This window comes from Arachis hypogaea, chromosome 12, assembly GCF_003086295.3.
Source record: "Arachis hypogaea cultivar Tifrunner chromosome 12, arahy.Tifrunner.gnm2.J5K5, whole genome shotgun sequence".
Lineage (NCBI taxonomy): Eukaryota > Viridiplantae > Streptophyta > Magnoliopsida > Fabales > Fabaceae > Arachis > Arachis hypogaea.
The window spans coordinates 18,128,823-18,152,028 of record NC_092047.1 but is presented as its reverse complement, the minus strand read 5'-3'; the positions used below and the strand labels follow the sequence as shown (position 1 = coordinate 18,152,028).

Genomic DNA, 23,206 nt, shown 5'->3' with positions numbered 1-23,206 from the left:
TCTCACCGCCCGCCGCTTCTTCTTCTTCTTCTTCTGTGAACTGGATTTTTTGTAGAATTTCTGAATTTTTTGTGAAATATTGTTGTTACTGAATTGGACTTCAATTTGGAATATTGTTGGATCGGGGGAGAGAAAGAAAGGGGGAGGGGGTTATGCGAAAAGAAACGGGGGGAGGGGGGAGGAAAGGGAAGAAGGGGGAGGGAGGGGTGTTGAGGAAGAAGAGGGGAAGGGGTTATGCGAAGGGAGAAGGGGGGAGGGGGGAGGGGGTTCGGGAAGAAGAGGGGGAAGGTTCTTCGCCGCTGCTGCTCTTCTCTGCTTCTGCTTCCATCATTCTTCTTCTTCTTTCATTCTGCTTCTATTATATTTGTTGATTTTTTATTATTGTTGTTTCTGGTTGATTCTGATTCTGATTGATTATATTGTTTCATTGCTATTGTTGTTCTTCTTCTATTTCTACTTGATTCCATTGTTGATTCATTGGTGATTTATTGTTGTTATTGTTGTCATGTTGATGCTTCTGTTTGATTAATTGTTGTTGTTGCTTTTGGTTCTGTTTCTGCTGGTACTTCTGCATAATTTTGGGAAAGAAGGGGAAGAAGAGTGGAGGGAGGTGCTTCTGCTCGTGCTTCTGCATAATTTTGGGGAAGAAGGGGAAGAAGAGGGAGGGAGGGAGGGAGGGGTATTTTCGTCCGAGGGACGATTTTAAAACAAACTAAAACTTTGGGGACCATTTTGTAGCAAAAAAAAGGTTGGGGACGAAATCGATTTTTGGCCTCTACGTTGGGGACCAAAATCGAACTTAACCCTTTAAATTAAGTTATAATTTGATTCATAAGATTTTAATTTGAAATAAGATAAGATTTGTACAATAAGATAATTGAATCTAAAAGCAGTTACCAATCTCATACTATATATATGTATGTCAATGGTAAAGAAAATACAACAATTTTTCCTTTACCTCTACATAAAAAAAAATCTAATTCTTAAAGAAAATTTCTAGTGTAAGGAGTTACAACAGGTTTCTCAATTAAGTCCATTGATTAAGAAGTTGGCAACAAGAATCAGTCTTGGTGTGTATGATGCCTTCATATTATTAAAGGAAAAAAGCTTTTTCATTAGACTACTTAGATATTGATACTGAAGTATTAACATTTAATTCATCTTATTTTAATATTATTTTAAGCACAAAATAAATTAATAAAAATTATTTTATTACTTTTGTTGCGTATTATAAACACATAATAATTTGTTAAAATATAAAATATGTATTAAAATAAATTAAAATAATATAATATATATTTATATATAAATGTATAATAATTAATTTTTAATATATATACAATATTTTTATTATATTTTTTTTTTCAAATTTACCAACACTTGTAAGAAAAACAGAAAAAACCAAAGAACATTTCTCAATACATATAACACATTTTTAGGGCAAAACACCCTAATAAGCCAAGGCAAGATTCAAGTTACGTAAATAAGCCAAAGTCAAAATCGTTTCAGCAATGAGCCAAACACTATCTTAATGTAATTCGAACCAGTGTGGTTCGAACTACAATCCTTAATAATTCGAACCAGAGTGGTTCGAATTAGGCTGAAAAAAGGTTGCATGTAATTCGAACCATGTAGGTTCGAATTCTAATCCCATGTAATTCGAACAGGGCTAGTTCGAATTATACACTCGAAAGCAACCCATGTAATTCGAACCAACCTGGTTCGAATTACCCTTGAAGTGGCTCCTTAGTAATTCGAACCGACCTGGTTCGAATTACTCGTGATTCGGCTATATAAGGAGTTCGAATAAGCCTCATTCGAACCATTATTCCTTTCTCCTGGACCTAGTCAGTGCATTCGTGGAGCGCTGGCGTCCGGAGACGCACACGTTTCATATGCCGTTCGGAGAGTGCACGATCACACTTCAGGACGTTGCATACCAGTTGGGTTTGCCGGTGGACGGACGTTACATGAGTGGTTGCCTATCAGAGTTTCAGATATACATCCAGGGTGGCCGTCCAGCCTGGGTGTGGTTTCAGGAGTTGCTTGGAGTGACTCCTCCTCCCAGTCAGGTTCAGAAGTACGCAGTGAACTGTAGCTGGTTCCAGGAGACCTTTGGTGAGTGCCCCGAGGGAGCCGATGACGAGACTGTGCGGAGATATGCCCGTGCGTACATCATGATGTTGTTGGGTACGCAGCTATTTGCGGACAAGTCGGACAACTGCGTTCACATCAGATGGCTTCCCTACGTGGCTAGGCTGGAGGAGATGGGTACCTATAGCTGGGGTTCTGCGGCACTGGCATGGTTGTACCGGTGCATGTGCCGAGTGGCAAACAAACATGTGGTCAAGTTAGCGGGCCCACTTCAGCTACTTCAGTCTTGGATCTTCTGGTGATTTCCTCTATTTAGGCCTGCAGGGTATGAGACATTCAGCTGGCCGTTGGCCTCGAGGTACTCTACTCAGCCTTCTCTATTTCAATTTAATTTGCATAACTCCATGTTCATTAATAATGTATTACATACCCAAAACACACATTTAAGTAGCCGTAGGACACATGTATGATGCAAGTGGTCAGGTTACAACCCTTCCGGTAGCGAGAGTAATCTGATACACACTATGAATACCGAACTAATCTGATACACGCTGTGAACATAAGAGGTCCAGGTAACCCGTGAGTAGGCACAGCAAGCAAGTGCGTGCTGACACGGGAAATGAAGCGCCTGGAAGTATCCGCAGTCACATGTCCGAGAGGCAAGCGATACTCTGTAGCTACCCAACGAAAAAGAACTAGTCGGAGTGGTCTCTGCTACGGTGAACTCGGAGTTATCCCGGTCATACAAAGTCACCGTGAAGCACCTGGCCGTCTTCAAGTTGGCCTCAATACACTTCACCAAGTGCTGACTGAATTGTTGTCCGGTTCCCATCTGGGCCTCAGCTTCTCTCCCCTTGCGAACAAAGAGTTCCGCAAGCCTACCATATGTTGCCTTCACCAGGGAGGATACAGGGAGATTTCTGACACCCTTGAGGATTGAGTTCACACACTCGGAGATATTCGTCGTCATGTGACTGAATCTCCGCCCCTCATCACGATGCTGAGTCCACAAGGAATAATCAATCCAGTTCGCCCACTCACACATTGACGGGTCTTCAGACCGCAGAATATCAAACCAGTAATCAAACTCAACCTCGGTCTTTGCATACGCCGCATTCACTAGAAGCCTCCGTGCATCTTTGCCCTTGAAGGTAAGGGCAAAATTAGTCGCTACGTGTCGAATGCAGAATGCCCGGTACACAGATGGAGGTAACCAACCTCCTTCAGGAGCCTCAAGCGCAGCCTTGATGCCGTTATGCCTGTCCGATATAACCAGTAGACCCAGCTGTGGTGTCACGTGCTGTCGAAGGTGGGAGAGAAAGAATGTCCAGGACTCTGCATTCTCACCCTCTACTAGTGCGAATGCAATAGGTAGAATGTTGGAGTTCCCGTCCTGTGCAATCGCGATGAGCAACGTTCCGCCATACTTCCCATACAGATGTGTGCCGTCAATGCTCACTAGGGGCTTGCAATGACAGAATGCCTCGATGCACGGTGGAAAAGTCCAGAAAAGTCTGTGAAAATACGCTTGAGACTCGTCTACCTGTCCTCCAACTAGAACGGGGCTCGTCCTTAGGACTGCAACAGTACCAGGCATCGTCAGCTGGACTCCCAACACCCACCTAGGCAGCTCGTTGTATGACTCATCCCAGTCACCGTAGATGAGGGCAATAGCCTTCTGCTTCGCCATCCAGACCCTCCTGTAAGTCGTCCTAAACCCAAAGTGTGCTGCCGTGGCATTCAAGAGCACCTTGATGCTGACGGATGCATCAGCCCTAACCATTGGCATAATGAACGCCGAAATCACATGATAATCCAAACTCCTGTGGTCACTCGAGATGGATGTGGCCAGACAAGTGTGAGGTCCATTGTACCGTTTGACCTCCCAAATGCCCTTGCGCTGCCAGAGACTCAGTCGAATTAACCATGTGCACCCATTCCCAAACTCAGAACACTTGCCAACATACCGGCGATAATCAGACTCCACTACCTTGTACTGTACCCCTCGCCGGATGCTGTAAGTCTTCACACTTAACAGGGCCTCATCTTTATCCTGAAATTGCTGACCAACCTGGAACTCTGTCAGACCAGCAGTCCCTTCCGCATCTCTAGCTCCGAATCCAACAGAGTGCCCAGAAACCCCCTCCTGCCTCATGGCATCCAGGTCCAAAGAGGAAAAATGTGGTGGATACTGCTGTGTGCCAGAACTAGAACCACCGACCGCCAATGCAGGCTCAGTCACTCCAACCTCGTCGCCGCTGTCATCCTCAATCATATCCGGCTCGACGTCATCCTCCTCTGCATCACCCAACAATCCGTCTCCGACGCCAACCGGTGGAACGCCCTGTAAAGCGTTCGGCATAATATCAAATGATCCTACCTCGTCGCCTACGCCGTCATTGAGATCAACAGCCAAAGACGGAGAGGCGACAGGTTGGACCGCTGGCTCGTATACAGGGACGGATGAAGAAGCAACGGCAGGCCTGGAACTGGAACCGGCTGCCGTGGCTACAGTGGTGGTAATCCGGTTCGAACCCCCTGAGCTGGATACCACATCAACCAGCTTTGCCAATAATTTTGGTGTCCTCACCTCCGGAAACTGCCTCCGACAAAGAAACATGACTTGCAGGTCCTCATCACTACCAATGGTGAAACAATCATATTTCACAGTATCCTGCAGGACCGTGATTGGAATGCGGTAGAAAAACTTCTTAACCCGCTTCGCACCTTCCAGACCAAGTTTCATCAGCACAGATCTAACAAGGTCATCATAGCTCGTTGTTGGACTCACGACAATACAGAGAGGATCTTTATCTGTGAACTTCACACCCGAACGAGTTTTCCTCTTAATGGATCCTCTGTGGTGAACCAAAACAACAAAACTCTCCTTATTAGCCATCTTAAACCCTCTAATGAGAGCAACTCACGTTTACAACCATATATATACTGCTCTGTCTACCACTAAATCGAACCAGCCTGGTTTGAATTAGGAATTGTGTAATTCGAACCAGGGTGGTTCGAATTACTTGATGCGGCTTCTCTCTCTATAATTCGAACCAGCTTGGTTCGAATTACTAACAATGCTAATTTGAACCACCCTGGTTCGATTTACTTGAACCATTTTCTCTCTCTGTAATTCGAACTACCTTGGTTCGAATTATTCATGAATGCAGTTCGAACCAATGTGGTTCGAATTATATTAATATATGGTTTGGCTCATTACTGAAACGATTTTGGTTTTGGCTTATTTACGTAATTTCGGCCTGGCATTGGCTTATTATGGTTTTTTGCCCACATTTTTATTTCATGGAACATACATATAAAACTTAATTACATTATTTCATTCTTTTTTATAGGCGAAACTTTTCCTAGATATCTTAATAACTAAAAATGGTAATACTAATACACAATTATTTCCTTAATGACCAAGACATGGATTGGCGGTGCATCTTGATGAAGCTCGTAGAAATACCTTTGTCTTGCATCTTCTTATGAGTTGTCAATTTTTAATATTCAACAGCTTGTATTATGTATTGGCGGTGATGACAAAATTCAAGTATGTGTTATACAAGGCTTATTTAAGGTTTAAGAATTTTTTTCCTTCTTAATGCTTAATTAAATTTGTCTTCAAAAATTTTTTTTATATTATTCTCAATTTTATAAAATACTATAAAATTATTATTTTTTATTTTTGGACTAAAATACCTTTTATTATCATCTCTTCTCCTCACGCTCCTCATTGCGTTGCTCATTTTACTCCTGTTCATACCCTGGGTCGAGCTGTCCAACCCGGGATGTTTAGCGACAAGGCGACCGACCTCTTCAGGTCCGACTATCCGACCTCTTCTCAAAGAGATCGGCCAAATTGCCAGGAAAGTCCAGTAAAGGGCCCAAATAGAGGAACACGACCCATATCCAAAGGCAGTCCAAGCCTATAGAGATAAAGGCGGTTCCCTTAAAGATAAGCTGGCCTCACCCAAAGATAAGATAAGATAAGATAAGATAACTAACTTATCTTACCTAAGAAGGTCAGCCCACGACCATTATAAATACACTGGAGCACCCAGGTATAACTCATACTCTGATTCTACTAAAAACCTGCTTAATACCCATGCTAACTTAAGCATCGGAGTCCCTTGCAGGTACCCCCCACCCTCCGGTGAGAAGGATCAGCAGCATAGCCAGTCCACAAGTTGAATACAACAGCTCTGGCTGCCACTCACCAGCCGAACACGTCAGCACTGACCAGTACAAGAGATCTCGTCCGAGATTGACCTCCAGTTTCAGGTAACCCTTGAAACATTGGCGCCGTTGCTGGGAAACCTGGAAGTTATCCCATTACCATGGCGGATGACCATGACAACGACCACGATTCAGATCTAGAGGACAGAACGCCGCACAAAAATGCGGACACTACACCAAAAGATACCCCAGAATCTAACGGGAACAAAGACTCACCAAATTCGGGAGCGATAGAGGCGCTTCAAGATCGTTTAAAGCAACTTGAAAAAGAATCCCAACATCAGCGAGAAGCTGGGAAGGATCTACAAAGGGAGATAAGGCGACACCGAGAATTAGAAGGTAAACTTCTAAAACTCGAAGCCAATCTCAAAGCCAAAGCTACTCGATCCACCCCTGAGGACAACTCTCGCAAGGATCAAGATCCATTCACTAGGGAGATCATGAAAACCAAAATCCCTAAGGACTTCAAACTTCCAGATATGACTTTGTACGATGGCACTACAGATTCCGGCCATCATCTCAGCAATTTCAGAAGTAGAATGTATCTCACCGATGCCTCAGATGCAGTTCGCTGCAAAGCCTTTCCAACTACTTTAACAAAGACAGCAATTAGATGGTTCGATAACCTACCTCCTAGGTCCATCTCAAGCTTCGACGACTTAGCCAAGAAGTTTCTGGCCAGATTCTCCATCCAAAAAGATAAGGCTAAACACGCCCCAAGTCTATTAGGAATTAAACTAGGAGATCGGGAAAGTCTTCGCAGTTACATGGAAAGATTCAACAAAACATGCCTGGACATACAAAGCCTACCAACAGAGACCGCCATTATGGCCCTCATCAATGGCTTGCGAGAGGGACCTTTTAGTCAATCTATATCGAAAAAACACCCCACATCTCTGAACGAAGTGCAAGAACGAGCGGAGAAGTACATTAACATGGAGGAAGACTCTCGGCTAGGAGAGACCTCAAAATCCAGATCCACCTATCCCTCCCGGGATAAAGATAAAGAGTCCAAAAAGAAGGAAGATCGACATGGGAAAAAAAATAAAAAATACCACAATTACACCCCTCTTCGGGTGTCCCTTGTGGATGTCTACAGAGAAGTTTGCCACACTGAAAAAATACCCCCAACTCGACCACTCAGAGGCAAAAAAGGAGGAGTTAATCAGACCGAATATTGTGAATACCATCGAATCTGCGAGCATTCCACCAACGAATGTTTTGACTTAAAAAATGTCATAGAAAAATTAGTAAGAGAAGGGAAATTAGATCGGTACCTGGCCACCCGGGACGATGAACAAAGAAAAAGAAGAAGAGATGAAGATGTCGGACGAACCAAGCGATCACCTCGTACACCATAAAGACACGTCCACATGATACACGGCGGATTTGCGGGAGGAGGAATCTCCAAGTCATCTCGCAAAAGATATCTCAAAGAAATATATCATGTCGAGCGGAAAGAGGAAGCACTCGACATCCCCGCGATTACTTTCACTAAAGAAGACGCATCCGGTATCATCTTAGGACACGATGATCTCATGGTCATCACTATTATACTGGCAAACGTAAATCTCCATTTCACACTGATAGACCAAGGGAGCTCCGCCGACATCTTGTTCAAAACTGCCTTCGACAAGCTCGGCCTAGAAGAAAAAGAACTTAGAGCATATCCAAACAGTCTGTTCGGACTGGAAGACACCCCAGTTCAACCACTCGGTTACATATCACTACACACAACCTTCGGAAAAGGAAACCAATCCAGAACACTCAAGATAGACTACATCGTGGTCGACGTAAGTTCAGTCTACAATGCCTTAATAGGTCAGACAACATTGAATCAACTCGGCGCAATAGTCTCAACTCCACATCTATGCATGAAATTCCCAACTACAGAAGGGATAGCTACAATAAAAGCAGATCAGAAGATGGTGTGCCGCTATTACAATGAAAGTCTAAACCTCAGAGGCAGAGGAGACGAAGTCCACACAATCGAACTGGGGGGAGTTCAGAGACGAGAAGAACTCCGCCCACAACCCGAAGGCGAAGTAGAGAAAGTCCAGATCGGAGACATCCCAGACAAAACGACCAATATTGGTACGATTCTAAGAGGAGACATAAAAGAATTACTCATACAGTTCTTACGAGATAACGTTGATCTCTTTGCATGGAAAGCTGCAGACATGCCAGGCATAGACCCCAAATTAATGTGCCACAAGTTGGCGGTCTACCTGGGGTCTCGGCCAGTACAATAGCGACGAAGAAAGCTCGGACCAGAACGATCCCAAGCTGTGGAAGAACAGGTACAAGCTTTATTGGAGGTAGGATTCATAAGAGAAGTCAAGTACCCACTATGGTTAGCTAACGTCATCTTGGTGAAAAAATCAAACGGGAAGTGGAGAATATGCACCGACTACACTGATCTCAACAAAGCCTGCCCGAAAGATCCTTATCCACTCCCAAGTATCGACGCTCTGGTAGATGCCTCCTCCGGATATAAATACCTCTCGTTTATGGACGCATATTCATGATACAACCAAATCCCAATGTATCCACCCGACCAGGAAAAAACTTCATTCTTAACCCCAAAAGCAAACTACTGCTACGTTGTCATGCCTTTTGGTCTTAAAAACGCGGGAGCTACTTATCAAAGGCTAATGAATAAGGTCTTTTCGGATCATATCGAAAAAATCATGGAAGTCTACGTGGACGACATGTTAATAAAGACACAAAGTGAGGAGACCCTATTGTCCGACCTGGCCCAAGTGTTCGACACTATAAGTAGGCATGGCATGCGACTCAATCCTGTAAAATGCACCTTTGCCGTAGAAGCTGGCAAATTTTTGGGCTTTATGCTCACACAAAGAGTAATTGAGGCTAATCCGGATAAATGCCGGGCTATACTCGACATGAAGAGACCGACTTGTGTCAAAGAGGTACAACAACTCAACGGGAGGTTGGCAACCTTGTCCAGATTTCTAACTGGATCGGCAATAAGATCTCTCCCCTTCTACGCTACTCTAAGGAAGGGAAAAAAGTTTGAATGGACAAAAGAGTGCGAGCAAGCCTTCCAAGATTTCAAAAGATTCCTGGGACAACCACCCATCCTAACTCGGCCACGAGAAGGAGAACCACTCACATTGTACCTCGCAGTAGGAAGTCGGGCAGTAGCTTCAGCACTAGTTCGAGAAGACGACAGTGGGTAACAACCCATATACTTCATCAGCAAAGCATTACAAGGGTCCGAGCTGGACTACCAAAAAATAGAAAAGTTTGCATATGCCCTCATACTGACATCTCGATGACTTCGTCAATACTTCCAAACCCACACCATTATGGTTCGGACTAACCAGCCCATAAAAGGGATTTTACAAAAAACAGACCTAGCAGGCAGAATCTTGCAATGGACAGTCAATTTGTCCAAATTTGATCTTCAATACGAAGCTCGGACAGCCATCAAGTCACAATACCTGGCCGACTTCATCGCAGAATTTACGGACACCCCGAAACCCCCACATAATGGAGTATCTACGTGGATAGTTCCTCAAATAAAACCGGAAGCGGCGCAGGTGTGATGATTGAAAGCGACTAAGGAACCCAAATCAAACTCTCCCTCAAATTCGGGTTCCCTGCCTCAAATAACCAAGCAGAATATGAGGCACTACTAGTTGGTTTGAAGCTGGCCAGAGAGGTTGGAGCTCAAAAGCTTATCATCTTCAGCAATTCGCAAGTCGTCACTTCACAAATAGCAGGAAGCTACCAAGCCAGAGAACCCACCATGAAAAAATATTTGGACAAAACCAGGGAACAGCTTGGACAACTAGGAGAATATGAAGTCCGTCACATACCCCGAGAATAGAATGCCCGAGCTGACGCACTCTCAAAACTAGCCAGCACCAAACTAGGGGGCAACAATAAAAGCCTCATCCAAGAAATGCTGCATGCTCCATCAATCTCGGAAGAAGAAAAAATCCTAGCCATAACAGGTCAGGATCAAGGATGGATGACCCCCATAATTAACTACCTCAAAACAGAAACACTCTCCACAGATGAAAATGAGGCAAAGAGGTTAAAACGGGAGGCACAACACTACACTATCATAAATAATACTCTATACAAAAGAGGGATTTCAATACCATTGTTAAAATGTGTGCCGACTTCCAATACAAGGGAAGTTCTAGAAGAAATACACAGTGGCATTTGTGGCAACCATCTCGGAGCACAAGCACTTACAAAAAAAGTACTCCAGGCAGGATTTTATTGGCCAACTCTATAAAAGGAGGCCACAGAGTTCGTAAAGACATGTCCACCATGTCAAAAACATGCCAACTTTCACATCGCCCCGCCAGAGGAGCTCATCAGTGTAACCTCACCTTGGCCATTTGCAAAATGGGGACTCGACCTTCTCGGACCCTTCCCTCAGGGATCGGGACAAGTTAAATTCCTCATAGTAGGGGTAGACTATTTCACAAAGTGGATCGAGGCAGAACCCCTAGCTAACGCCACTGCTCAAAGAAGTCAAAAATTTCTATATAGAAATATTGTCACAAGGTTCGGGGTTTCATACTCCATCACCACAGACAATGGTACCCAATTCACAGATGCAGGCTTCAGAAAGTTAGTGGCCGACTTGAACATAAAACACCAGTTCACTTTCGTAGAACATCCCCAAGCTAATGGATAAGCTGAAGCTGCCAATAAGGTCATATTGGCCGGACTAAAACGAAGATTACAGGACGCAAAGGGAGCCTGGGCTGAAGAGCTCCCACAAGTTCTATGGGCATATCGAACAACACCGCATTCCACCACAAAGAAATCACCCTTCCGATTAGCATACGGAATGAAAGCAATGGTCCCAGTAGAGATCGAAGAAGGATCGCCCAGAGTGATCCACTATAATGAAGAAGCCAACTCCCAACTTCAAAGGGAAGAACTCGACCTACTTCCAGAAGTCCAAGAAAGAGCTCGGATCAGGGAAGAAGCACTAAAGCGTCGAATGGCTTTGAGATATAATCAAAAGGTAGTGCCATAAGGTTTTGCTGAAAACGACCTCATCCTAATCCGAAATGATATCGAAACAACTCAACCTGGAGAAGGAAAGCTGGCAGCAAACTGGAAAGGACCCTACCGAGTCGTAGAAGTACTTGGGAAGGGCTACTACAAACTGTCCGAACTCGATGGACGAGAGCTTCCTAGGTCGTGGCACGCTTGCAACCTAAGAAGGTACTATAGTTAGGGATGATAAAGGATTTTGGCATAAGGTACACTCTTTTTCCTGAAAAGGTTTTTTAATGAGGCACCAAGCCAAGACCTACTAATTATCCGACTTAACGGATAAAAAACTCCCGCATGTATATATTTGCATTTTTCTTTTTGAATAAAATATGTTTAGATATTCTACAAATCCTCAAGACGCATTAATCTGAAACATTCATCGTCCGATTATAAAGCAACAGATCGGCAGAAAGTAAAAGTCAAATTCACTGTACGATCACGATAAAGACCAACAGAGATGAAAACCAAATTCATCAAAAGGTCGACCAAACGAGGATTGAACCCAATTTCTACAAATCGACAAAGATGAAAACAGAATAATGCAAGAAGTTATCGAAAGTGATCCAGAGAAAAGACCTAACGAGGTCTTAATAAAATGGATTGCTAAATAATAACTTAAAGACTGGCCGACGTCAAGAAGTCAGACCAGTCGCAGTAACCAAAGTTATAAGTAAGTCCCTGGAAAGAGGTATAGCCAACCCTATAAAAGAGGATTGCTATAACTTAGAAGAGATCGACATGACGAAGTCAGTCTCCTACAAAGCGTAAAAGTTATGAAAGTAATCCCTGAAAGAGACCTGAACAAGGTCTAAGAAAGAGGATTACAAAAATAACTTAGAAGAGATCGACGTGACGAAGTCAGTCTCCTACAAAGCGTAAAAGTTATGAAAGTAATCCCTGAAAGAGACCTGGACAAGGTCCAAGAAAGAGGATTACAAAAATAACTTAGCGTAAAAGTTATGAAAGTAATCCCTGAAAGAGACCTGAACAAGGTCTAAGAAAGAGGATTACAAAAATAACTTAGAAGAGATCGACATGACGAAGTCAGTCTCCTACAAAGCGTAAAAGTTATGAAAGTAATCCCTGAAAGAGACCTGAACAAGGTTCAAGAAAGAGGATTACAAAAATAACTTAGAAGAGATTGACATGACGAAGTCGGTCTCCTACAAAGCGTAAAAGTTATGAAAGTAATCCCTGAAAGAGACCTGAACAAGGTCCAAGAAAGAGGATTATAAAAATAACTTAGAAGAGATCGACATGACGGAGTCGGTCTCCTACAAAGCGTAAAAGTTATAAAAGTAATCCCTGAAAGAGACTCGAGCAGGGTCCAAAAAATGGATTACAAAATAACTTAGAAGGGCCCGACGTGACGAAGTCGGCTTAAAACATAAAAGTTATAAAAGTAATCCCTGAAAGAGACTCGAGCAGGGTCCAAAAAGTGGATTACAAAATAACTTAGAAGTGCCCAACGTGACGAAGTCGGCCCAAAACATAAAAGTTATAAAAGTAATCCCTGAAAGAGACCTGAACAAGGTCCAAGAAAGAGGATTACAAAATAACTTAGAAAGACCCGACATGACGAAGTCGACCTCCATAAAATGCTAAAGTTATAAAAAGTAACACCTGGCAGAGACCTCATAAAGGGCCCAAACAAAACAGGATTACTAGAAATAACTTCAGAAGCCAAAAAGGAATCAAAGCCACAAGCAAAAAATACAAGGGCAATCCAAAGAGGTCGAGCAACAGGGCTCCAGCACTACCAAAAACCTAAAATGGGTACCGAGGTAGATAAAGACCGACATGATATTAAAGGCATGAAGTTATAATAAGAACAAGCTCAAAGAGGCTACCTAAGTCATCCCCAAGAACTTGGAAGCTATTTCTTGTTTTTCAAAAAAATAAGTTGCTAAACAAGCAACTAAAAGAGTGTCAACAGTCATCAAAAGACCATTTACAAAAATATAAAGTTCAAAAGCCCGCAAACAGGGCCATACGCAAATATACCAAGAATAACTAAAGAGGATCCAGAGGTTTCCCAGAAGCTGCATCAACATGGGGCGAAGGAGGACGAGTCTGGAGGGGCACAGCATCCACTGTCCCATCCTCCCGGTTCAAGATTTGACAGTCAGGTTCTGACTCAATTCCGGCTGAAGGAGCTGAAGGAGTCGGCACGACAAAAGCCTTGGTAGCAGGCGCAGGAGGAGGTTCAACATCATCATCATCAGGGTCGTCAGGAACAATCCTACCGTCCCTCACAACATTGTCAAGACTAAAGAGAGTAAGGTCGAGCTCGGGCGCCAGAACCCGAACCTGCTCCCTTAAGTTCTCATAAGCAGCAGTCACGCTGCCCACAAGGTGACCCTGGAGCTCGATATAATCATCCCGGGCAGTCTCTAACTCACTCCTGAGACGCACCACTTCTCTATAGGCCGAAACATAGCTATCCTTGTGCCTCAATGCTGTGTCTTCAGCCAACTTCACAGAAGCCGCCAAGGCCACAGAACTAGCCTTTTCACCCTCTAATTCTTTCTCCACCTTTGCCAACTTTACCTCCAGCTCCTCCTTCAAACCCCTTATTCTATCAAACTCCGACTTAGCCTCCATCATGAAAGATTTTATAGCATGAACCGGGATACCCTGAGCAGTTCGAAAAAGAGCCGCACCCATATGAGCCATCTTCACACTACTTCTGGTTATGAACTCTAGGTGATGAAGAATGGACACATCATCCATTGGAAGGCCTCCATAGGGGGCAATCTGCTGGTTGACAAACTTGACGGCATCAAAATCAGGGGCATCAAGGTTAAATGGCTCAGATGTTTTTTGCTTTTTCGGAGGAGGAGCACCAGAACCAGCAGCTGAAGTTTGTGGAGGGTCAGCCAGACGAACCCGAGGAGTGGGGATCACCCTCTTCGGCCCAGGTGAACTCGGCACGGGTGGCTTCACCTGAACCTGAGAAGATCCCTCTCCTGCCACCTTGGCCGACATGTTTTTAGCAGCAGCAGCCTTCCTTGCCTTCTTGAAGGCCTTCATGGAGTCATTATTTTTAGACATCTCTGAAAAACAGAATCAACCACAGTAATGGGTTACAATCACAAAAAGAGGAAGCAAAGCTAAAAACAAGGATAAAAACAAGTCAGACAGTACCCAACGCAGTTTGGACCAGGGACGGGTCCCCCAAAGACTTTTTGGTATCAAGGTGGGGAGGTTCCCCCCATATATCTTCAAGAACAATTACAAAAGCCCGCTCGACCTCGTCAAGCATCTCCCAAGTATAACGAGACACTGTCACATTCTTTTTCCATTCTAGAGGAAAAGCAGGCTCATCATTCTCATCAAGAAAAAAGGGGCGGGCCCCCTCAACAGCTCAAACTTTAAAGAAATAGTTCTTAAAGTCCTTAAAGGACTCATCATACATAGCAAAAACTTTATGTCCCTGGGCAGATCTAAAAGAAACCCAAGAAGCTTTCTTTTTGGAAGAAGCCCCGGGCTTGGCCGAAACAAAAAGATAGAGGAAAAGGGTCTGAGAAGGTGTGACACCTAACTCTTGACAAAGCAGCTGAAAGATCTTGACAAAACCCCAGGAATTCGGATGAAGCTGGGACGGGGCAACGTTACACGACCACAACAAGTCGGTCTCAAAAGCAGTAAAGGGAAAGGTAATGTTCAACTGGCTGAAGAAATATTCATAGGCATAGAAGAAGGGACGCTCCCCCTCGACCGAGGTTGGAAAACAAACCCTCTCGTCAGAGTCAGGTGCTACAAGCTCATAATCCCTCTCTTGGACACCACTACCATAAACCCTATGATGTTTTCTCAGCTCTACACAAAACTCAGCATCCACCACAGAAACACACATTAAGACAAGGGAGTCCAGCTAATCGGACATCCCCTCAGGAACTTTAGAAGACATCTCTACAATATTTTGGCGAGAAGACATGGCCAACTAGTCCTACAACCAAAGAAAAGATGAATTACTAAAATTACTCAAGAACAGACAAATAACTCAGACGGCAAAAATAAAAACAACAGATTGCAGACTCAGCAGTAAAAAGGAAAGCCCCAGGACACAACCCAAAGGACCAGGGGCATCCTTTGGGGGCAATAACAGAGTGAAGAACCCACACCCTCTCCCAAAAAAAGAAAGCAACCCTTTTTCTTTTGGCATTGAAGTTTTTTAACAAAGTCATCAAAGGAAAAAAGCAGCTAAAATAAAGGACAAAAAATGGACATCAAAGATGCAACCTTTTTCTTGAAGAATTAAAAGCCGAAGCCATTATCCCAAAAAAGCAACAGCAAGGACAGTAAAACGGGCAAAGCTCTAGGAAAACCCTAATCATCAGGAGGAATACCAGAAACATGCATCATAGCAACCAAACGGAACAGAAGCCAAAAAATACATCACAATGACAAACAAACACAAAGACCACAAAAAGGTTCAAGCTTTACAACATACAATCAAAGTTTTTCCAGAAAAATGACGAGAACAAGAAAGTAAGAAAAAACCAACCTGGAAAAAGCAGAAAGTCTCGAGAGAAAGTTGAAGAGAGGAGCAGAATCTGGAATCGCCCTTCCACAGCCAGAAGGAAACAATAACCAAGCAATGTCGCAAGGAAAGAGGCGAAAGCTACAAACTCCAGGCGAAAACAGAAAAAGAGAAAGAACAGGGAGGTTACGGAGAAGAGAAACCGTTTTTCTGAAATATGAAATTCAAAATAAAGAGGCTAAGAGAAACGGGGCAATTAAAACTAATTAATGAGGGTATTAAACCCTCGCACGTTCCCAAGAACAGAGCGCTAATACAAAAGCGTGCGCTTTCAGAAGAAAACGTTCCACATTCAAAAAGGAAGATTCTACAAAGAAAGAAGTCGACAAATGCTCGAGTTCGGCTTCACCCGAGAAGGATCGAAGTCCTAAGACTAAGACTCGATCTCAAAAAGAAAGACCGAGCTCGAGCAGGGACACTGTTCATACCCTGGGTCGAGCTGTCCGACCCGGGATGTTTAGCGACAAGGCGACCGACCTCTTCAGGTCCGACTATCCGACCTCTTCTCAAAGAGATCGGCCAAATTGCCAGGAAAGCCCAGTAAAGGGCCCAAATAGAGGAACACGACCCATATCCAAAGGCAGTCCAAGCCTATAGAGATAAAGGCGGTTCCCTTAAAGATAAGATGACCTCACCCAAAGATAAGATAAGATAAGATAACTAACTTATCTTACCTAAGAAGGTCAGCCCATGACCATTATAAATACACTGGAGCACCCAGGTATAACTCATACTCTAATTCTACTAAAAACCTGCTTAATACCCATGCAAACTTAAGCATCGGAGTCCCTTGCAGGTACCCCCCACCCTCCGGTGAGAAGGATCAGCAGCATAGCCAGTCCACAAGTCAGATACAATAGCTCCGGCCGCCACTCACCAGCCGGACACGTCAGCACCGACTAGTACAGAAGATCTCGTCCGAGATCGACCTCCAGTTTCAGGTAACCCTCGGAACAACTCCTATCACCTTTACTACATCTACTGCCACTTACATTACCACAGCTTCATTTTTCATTCACCACTACACCTGCACACACTCCCATCATAGCAATACCCATTCACCATTGCTTCTTTCCATAGTAAAATTGAAAGCAAGAAAGGAAAAAATTGAAAAGAGGGAAAAGAAGGCATGACGAAAATGAAAGATGCTCCTACCCAGAGAGAGAGAGAGAGAGTTGTGTATAGTTGCCGCTATTGCTGCTGTTGAAGGCTATCGCCGTGCTCTATCTCAGCCCTGTTTATCATCGCTGTTAGAATGTGATGGAGTTGTCGCCGAAGAAGAACGTTAGCGAACAACAGTGTCCTTTCTCGCTGAAATACAAATTTTGAAGTACTTCATGTTTTTGTATCTCTAGCTAGTTATTATCAGTGTAGCCAACACAATTTACTTCAGATGTATTTTCATAATAAATTCTATCATTTAAAGTATGTTTGATGTAATGAATTCTTTTTCTTGCTTGCAAATGGTTAAAACAATGCGTCTCCATAAATCTGCTTAGCAATCTAACTCCAAACACAATATTTGGTATAATTGCAATAAAGACTCAAATTGGATATATGACTGATGCATGAGTATCTTTTCTTTATTTTCTATTCATTTTAGATATGAATTTATTGAGTTTCAACTAGATTTTAGTGTTTGAAGCCTCTTTAGATACTACTTTGAGTCGCTCTGGTGTCTTAATTATTTCAGGTGAAGTTTGGATCGATCTGGTAGAGTTCGTGTGCAAGAAAAGAGAAGAATTCTGAATATGCCAAGTTGGCACTAAATGCATACCTGGGCGTTTGGCACCAGGAGCCCTGTGATGTATGCCAAGCCTCTGCCACTAGGGACGCTAAACTCCAAATTGGCGTTTAGCGCCAGAAAGTCAGAAACAAAGGAGAAGCCACTTCCATCAGGGGTGCTAAACACCAAAACCTGGCGTTTAGGCCAGAAAGACGGAATTGAAATTGGAGTTTCTGCCACTTGGGGTGTTAAATGCCGAATCTGGCGTTTAGCGCCAGCAGCACGGATCAACCTCACCCAAAGGAGCATCTTTTATTGGATTTGGTTTTTAATTATTATATTTTATTTTGTTTTAAGTATTTCTAGTCCCAAACACAATCTTTTGGGGTTTAGTAATTATTAATTTATTTTATTTTCAAATCAAAATTAGGTTAGATATAAAAGGGAAAAGATTTCACCTTCGGGGGATCTCTCTCCTCTTCGACCTCATTCTAGTTTTTGTACACCTTTGAACCCTAGTTTTTTCTCGGAGTCATGAGCAACTAAACCTCCTTGGTTAAGGTTAGGAGCTCTGTTTATTCTATAGATTAATACCATTGCCATCTTATGAATTTGAGTGTATTGAAAAATAACTCTTATTCTACATGAATTCTTGTTGATTCTTGGAAAAGTTATCTGACTTGAACACTAGCTTTAAAGTAAATTCCTCCTAAACCACTAATTGTTTAGACTTACTGAGATACGTGACATACAATCCTCTTATATTTGGGTAATTAGGGTTTTTGTAGTTAATAAACTAGAATTGAACCTAACTCTTTAATCTATATTAAGTGACCAAAGAATTGGCGGTTGATTAGGTTAGAGGAGACTAAATCACTAAGAAAATAGGGTTTAGTCCATTACAGTTTGTCATGTATTAAATCTTGCATGATTAAACTAGTTGGTAAGAAATATTGATACGGAAATTATAAACTCAATATCTGTAGAACTACCGGCAAGTGCACTGGGTCATATCAAGTAATAAAACTCACGGTGAGTGAGGTCGATCCCACGAGGATTAACTGATAAAGCAAGCAATAGCTAATTGATTATTCTAGTTAGACGGTTCAAAATTGAGTGATGAGCAAACAAGAAATGTAGATGACTTAAAGAAAAAGTAAATAGAAGCAATAAAATGACAAGAAAGTAAATGACATGAATGTAAAGAACAAGAGAGTAAAGTGCTGGAATTAAATTGCAAGAAATATAAAATACCGGAAAGTAAAGTGCAAGAAAATAAAGTGTAAGAAAGTAAATAACTAGAATTAAGAATGAAAAGAACATTGGGATCAAGAGATATTGCATTCTCAAGATCAATAAATTTCATCTCCTCTTTAATCATGCATTCATTGATCTCTTGGCAAATCATAAGTAATCAAACTCCAATCTCTTGGTGATTTGATTTCTCTTAACTTGATCAATTGTCAATCTCTTGATCTAATTACTCATGAGAAGAGATGAAGAGTGGTCTCTGATTTAGAGCCACATAATTTCATGAATCAAGTTGTGGGATGATTATATGTCACGTATCAATCCCAAACCCAATTTCATAACCATTGTGAGAAAGAACTTCAAGCATCAATTCCATGATCCTTTCTCAAGTTCACATGGAATTCAAGTTGGATTCAATTTCTTTCTCAAGATAATTGAATCCTTGGGATGAAGAACGAAGATTCTTTCTAAAGAAACAATGAAAGAAGAATTGAAGATGAAGAATGAAAATAAATCAATTCAATAAATTGCAATAGAGCTCTCTTTCCCAATGAAAAGAATTAGAGACTCATAACTAAATATTTACAAAAATGGGTAAGAAAGAAAATGAAAGAGAAAAAGAGAATGAGTGTGAGAAGAGAGGGTCGGAAGATTCCCTTCCAAGTGGTGTATCAAATGATGAAATTAAGGCTCTATATATTTATAAGCTATCTAAAATTACAAATTCAAATGAAATTCAAATTATAATTAAATAAAAAAGTCCTAACTAATTTTAGATAATTCTTGTGGTCTTAATTGGTTGAAATTTTGGACTTGTTTGCATAAATTAAGAGTGGACCTTGAGAAAATAAGTAGACCAAATTGAAGGCTCTAGGGGTAGCTTGTAATAACACTTCCAAATATGCTTCAGGGGAGTGTCGAACTGTTGTTTTATGAAAATATACCCTAATGTGATATGAATTTTAGTGTGTTGTTTTATGAATTTTATAATATCTTGTTTTTTATTTTTTATGTTGTACTCCAGCTTAAAATAATTAAACTTAAATCTTGTGTTATTTTTTTTATCAATAAAAGTTCTCTTGTGTCGGTAATATTTTTGTGTGGATATGCGGATTTGCGGATCGGATCTGCGGATATTACTGCCAAATTCGCAATCCGATCCTACCACAGTGCAGATCGAATCCGATCCGATCCGATGGCTCTGCGGATCGAATAATATCCGTAAAATTCAGATCGAATGCAGATAATTACCGCGGATATGTGGGTATTATTCGATTCGTGTGCAGCCCTATCTTCCATTATTAGTTGGTGGCCCATTCATGCTTCAATTAAATGGCTTCATGCATGCATAATTATTAACGTCTTATAATATTGCATGATTCGTTTAGTTCAATGATATTAGCGCCTTATGCATGCTTTCTCATGGGCCACGCTTTCAAAAGTATGGTCTAAGGCTCAAAACGTGGTCTAAACTTCAAAGCGTGTTAAAAAAATTTTTATATATTTTTTTAGCTTGTTTTATACTTTTTGTTTCTTTTTCTATTATTTCCTACAAAATTTATCAAATCAAAAAATTAAAGCAATATCCATTTTAAACACCAAAACACTCCATAATTAAGTATTATGAATTAATTTTTATATGAAAAATCACACAAAAATACAACATGATACTCATACATCACAACACTAAACTTAAACTTTGCTTGTCCTCAAACAAATAAAGAATCATGCAATACAATTTGATAATCCAAGTTGAGAAGAGTAGCAATTAAATGTTCATGGTTGGTTAGTTCACTATGCATGCAACAATCACAAAAAAAATCAAATAATTAATGTTTCTATCTAGCTCACTTTATGAAATCTTTTCTTTATATTCTTTCCTTGAAATAAGCTTTTCATTTTTTTCTTAATTAGCTTAGCTTCTTGGGTGCTTTACACCATTTGTTTTTACCTTCGACTCTAAATGCTTTGTTTTCAAATATTACCACTTGATACATAAGGACCACAAGCATATAACTAGAGAATGATTTAAGCTCATTTGTTTCTTTTCTTTAATCTCTAATCATTGATACTCAGAGTCTTGAGTTTTGAGAGAGTGCTTTGCACTTGAGTTTAGCCTTGACTCTAAATATTTTATTTTCATCTTTTTTGCTTGATACATAAACACCACAAGCACTTGACTAATGATTTGTCATTGGTACTCAGCGCCTTCAACTTTCTCATTCTTTCTCCTTTTCTTTACTTGATTTAATTGATTTGCTTCTTCAACGTTTTCCAAATTTCAAAAATTTCATAAAATGTTCTAGATGAAAACTTTAATTAAACAAATTCAAATGTAATTGAACAAAAATAGTCATGCTAGCTTCCTAATACTTATATGCTCATGCTAACTTCTTCTTTAATTACTTTATTTGTTTATGATCATGATACTTTAATTGCTTTGACTTACAAATTTCAAGATGGTAATTATAATGTAAAAGCAAACTATGCTTATCAAGAAGGAAGAACACACATGCATATAGAAGAAATAGAAGACAATCATGCAATTGAATATACAGGAAACAAATGAGAGGAAAAGGAACTTAACCACCTTGTAGATCTTCATCATTGTTATTATCATTTTTCTCCTATTCTTTCCCTTCCACACCAAATTTAGAATGATTGCTTGTCTTCAAGCAACAAATAAAACAGTGGTTATTAAATTTATGATTAATCATGAATGTCTTCAAGAAGAGATGTGAGTAATGCATGTGTTTAAGCAAGCAAAATTAAAGATAGTAATAAAAGCACAAGACATAGAGACAATGTGATTGCATTAATAAGTGGGTTGTGCATAGTATATTATGTAAGAATCGCAATTAATTAACTGCTTAATCTCTTAATTTAATTATCCAAAATAGGTTCCAAAAATTTAGAATGTTAATTAAAAAATTTAAATATAATTTTTAGTCTCAGCAGATTTTTCTGAATTGAAAAATGTAATTCTGATCATTTTTTAATATTTTTTTTGAATTACATCCATCTAATTTACCGTTTAGGAATTAATTAATGAAGAAATACAAATCAAAACTCAAAATACACACCATGTTCGTGATCAAAAGTTCAAAACTTAACCATCATTTACCATTAGTTCTGACTATACTGATCTGTTCAATCCAATTTATTAAAAATCAATCACCTAATTGATTTGGTTTCAATTAGCTTTTTTACTAGCTTATTGTGACCAAAATATATATATATATATATATATATATATATATATAAGTCACCAAAAAAAATATAAAAATTGGTAACAATAAACTGGTAAAAAAGCTAATAAAACCAGTAAAAAAAATTAGTAAAGTTGGGAGTCAGTATTTTTTATTTAAAATCTAATTTAACAATAAAAATAAAATAAAATGATATTTTATGCAACAAAAACTATTTTATCATATCTAATTTAACCATAGTTAAATTTTGGTAAAATCTGTAAATTTTTAAATTGACTAATTTTCATAATCAGTGTAATTTTCATAACCTTATTATAAAGTTGGACAAAGAAAAATTACCAAGACAAGTGTTATTTTAGGTTTGCCCTACTTAATTATACTACTATTATATTTAGGCACGCAGTAATTATATGTTAGAAATTTAGAAAGCAGATTGCAAGTTGTCGACTGCAAATTAGGTACAATGAACATGTCAAAAATAGGCAAAGATCACTCGTACAAAGTGCATTGTAATGTCACTGTCACGAATCTAAGGTTTTTAATTAATTATTGTTATAATTCAGACAGAGGATCTAGTGAATTTGGTCAAAATTTGGCTTTCTAATTGAAGATTATTAAGTCAAATCTCACTTCCTACTATAACTATTACTTAAAAACTCTAAGTGCATACTGTACTCGTTGATTAATCGTTATGTGTATATGGTTACATACTATTTGATCAGCACAAGTTAATGATGCATGGTGGTTATGGAAAAAATTGGAGACCTTCACTTACATGTATCAATAATTGACTTAATCTTGTTCCATCTATAGTTGAAAAATTAAATGAGCTTATATATACTAGTAATATTAAAGGATAAATATGTCAGAAGTAGCAAAATATAGAGAAGGATAAGCTTTACTAGTATCAAATTTTTATTAATTGGATGCACAATAGAAGATTTCGATCACACAATTAATTCTTCTTAATTCTCTTTCTATCCCTTATTGTTACAAATAATCCCAATAAAAGATTAATACTAAAGCAAACCAAATAGTACAAATCAAAATAATCATGAACCAATTTGAAATATAAAAAGTGTTAGA

General features: G+C 40.3%; 1 protein-coding gene across 1 annotated transcript; it reads left to right on the top strand.

The window, feature by feature from the left end:
• Positions 1-1,970: 1,970 nt before the first annotated feature.
• On the top strand, positions 1,971-2,396 carry LOC140176650 (protein MAIN-LIKE 1-like). The gene has a single exon (XM_072208184.1). It carries the CDS (start codon positions 1,971-1,973, stop codon positions 2,394-2,396), a length of 426 nt encoding a protein of 141 aa, XP_072064285.1.
• Positions 2,397-23,206: the final 20,810 nt, after the last annotated feature.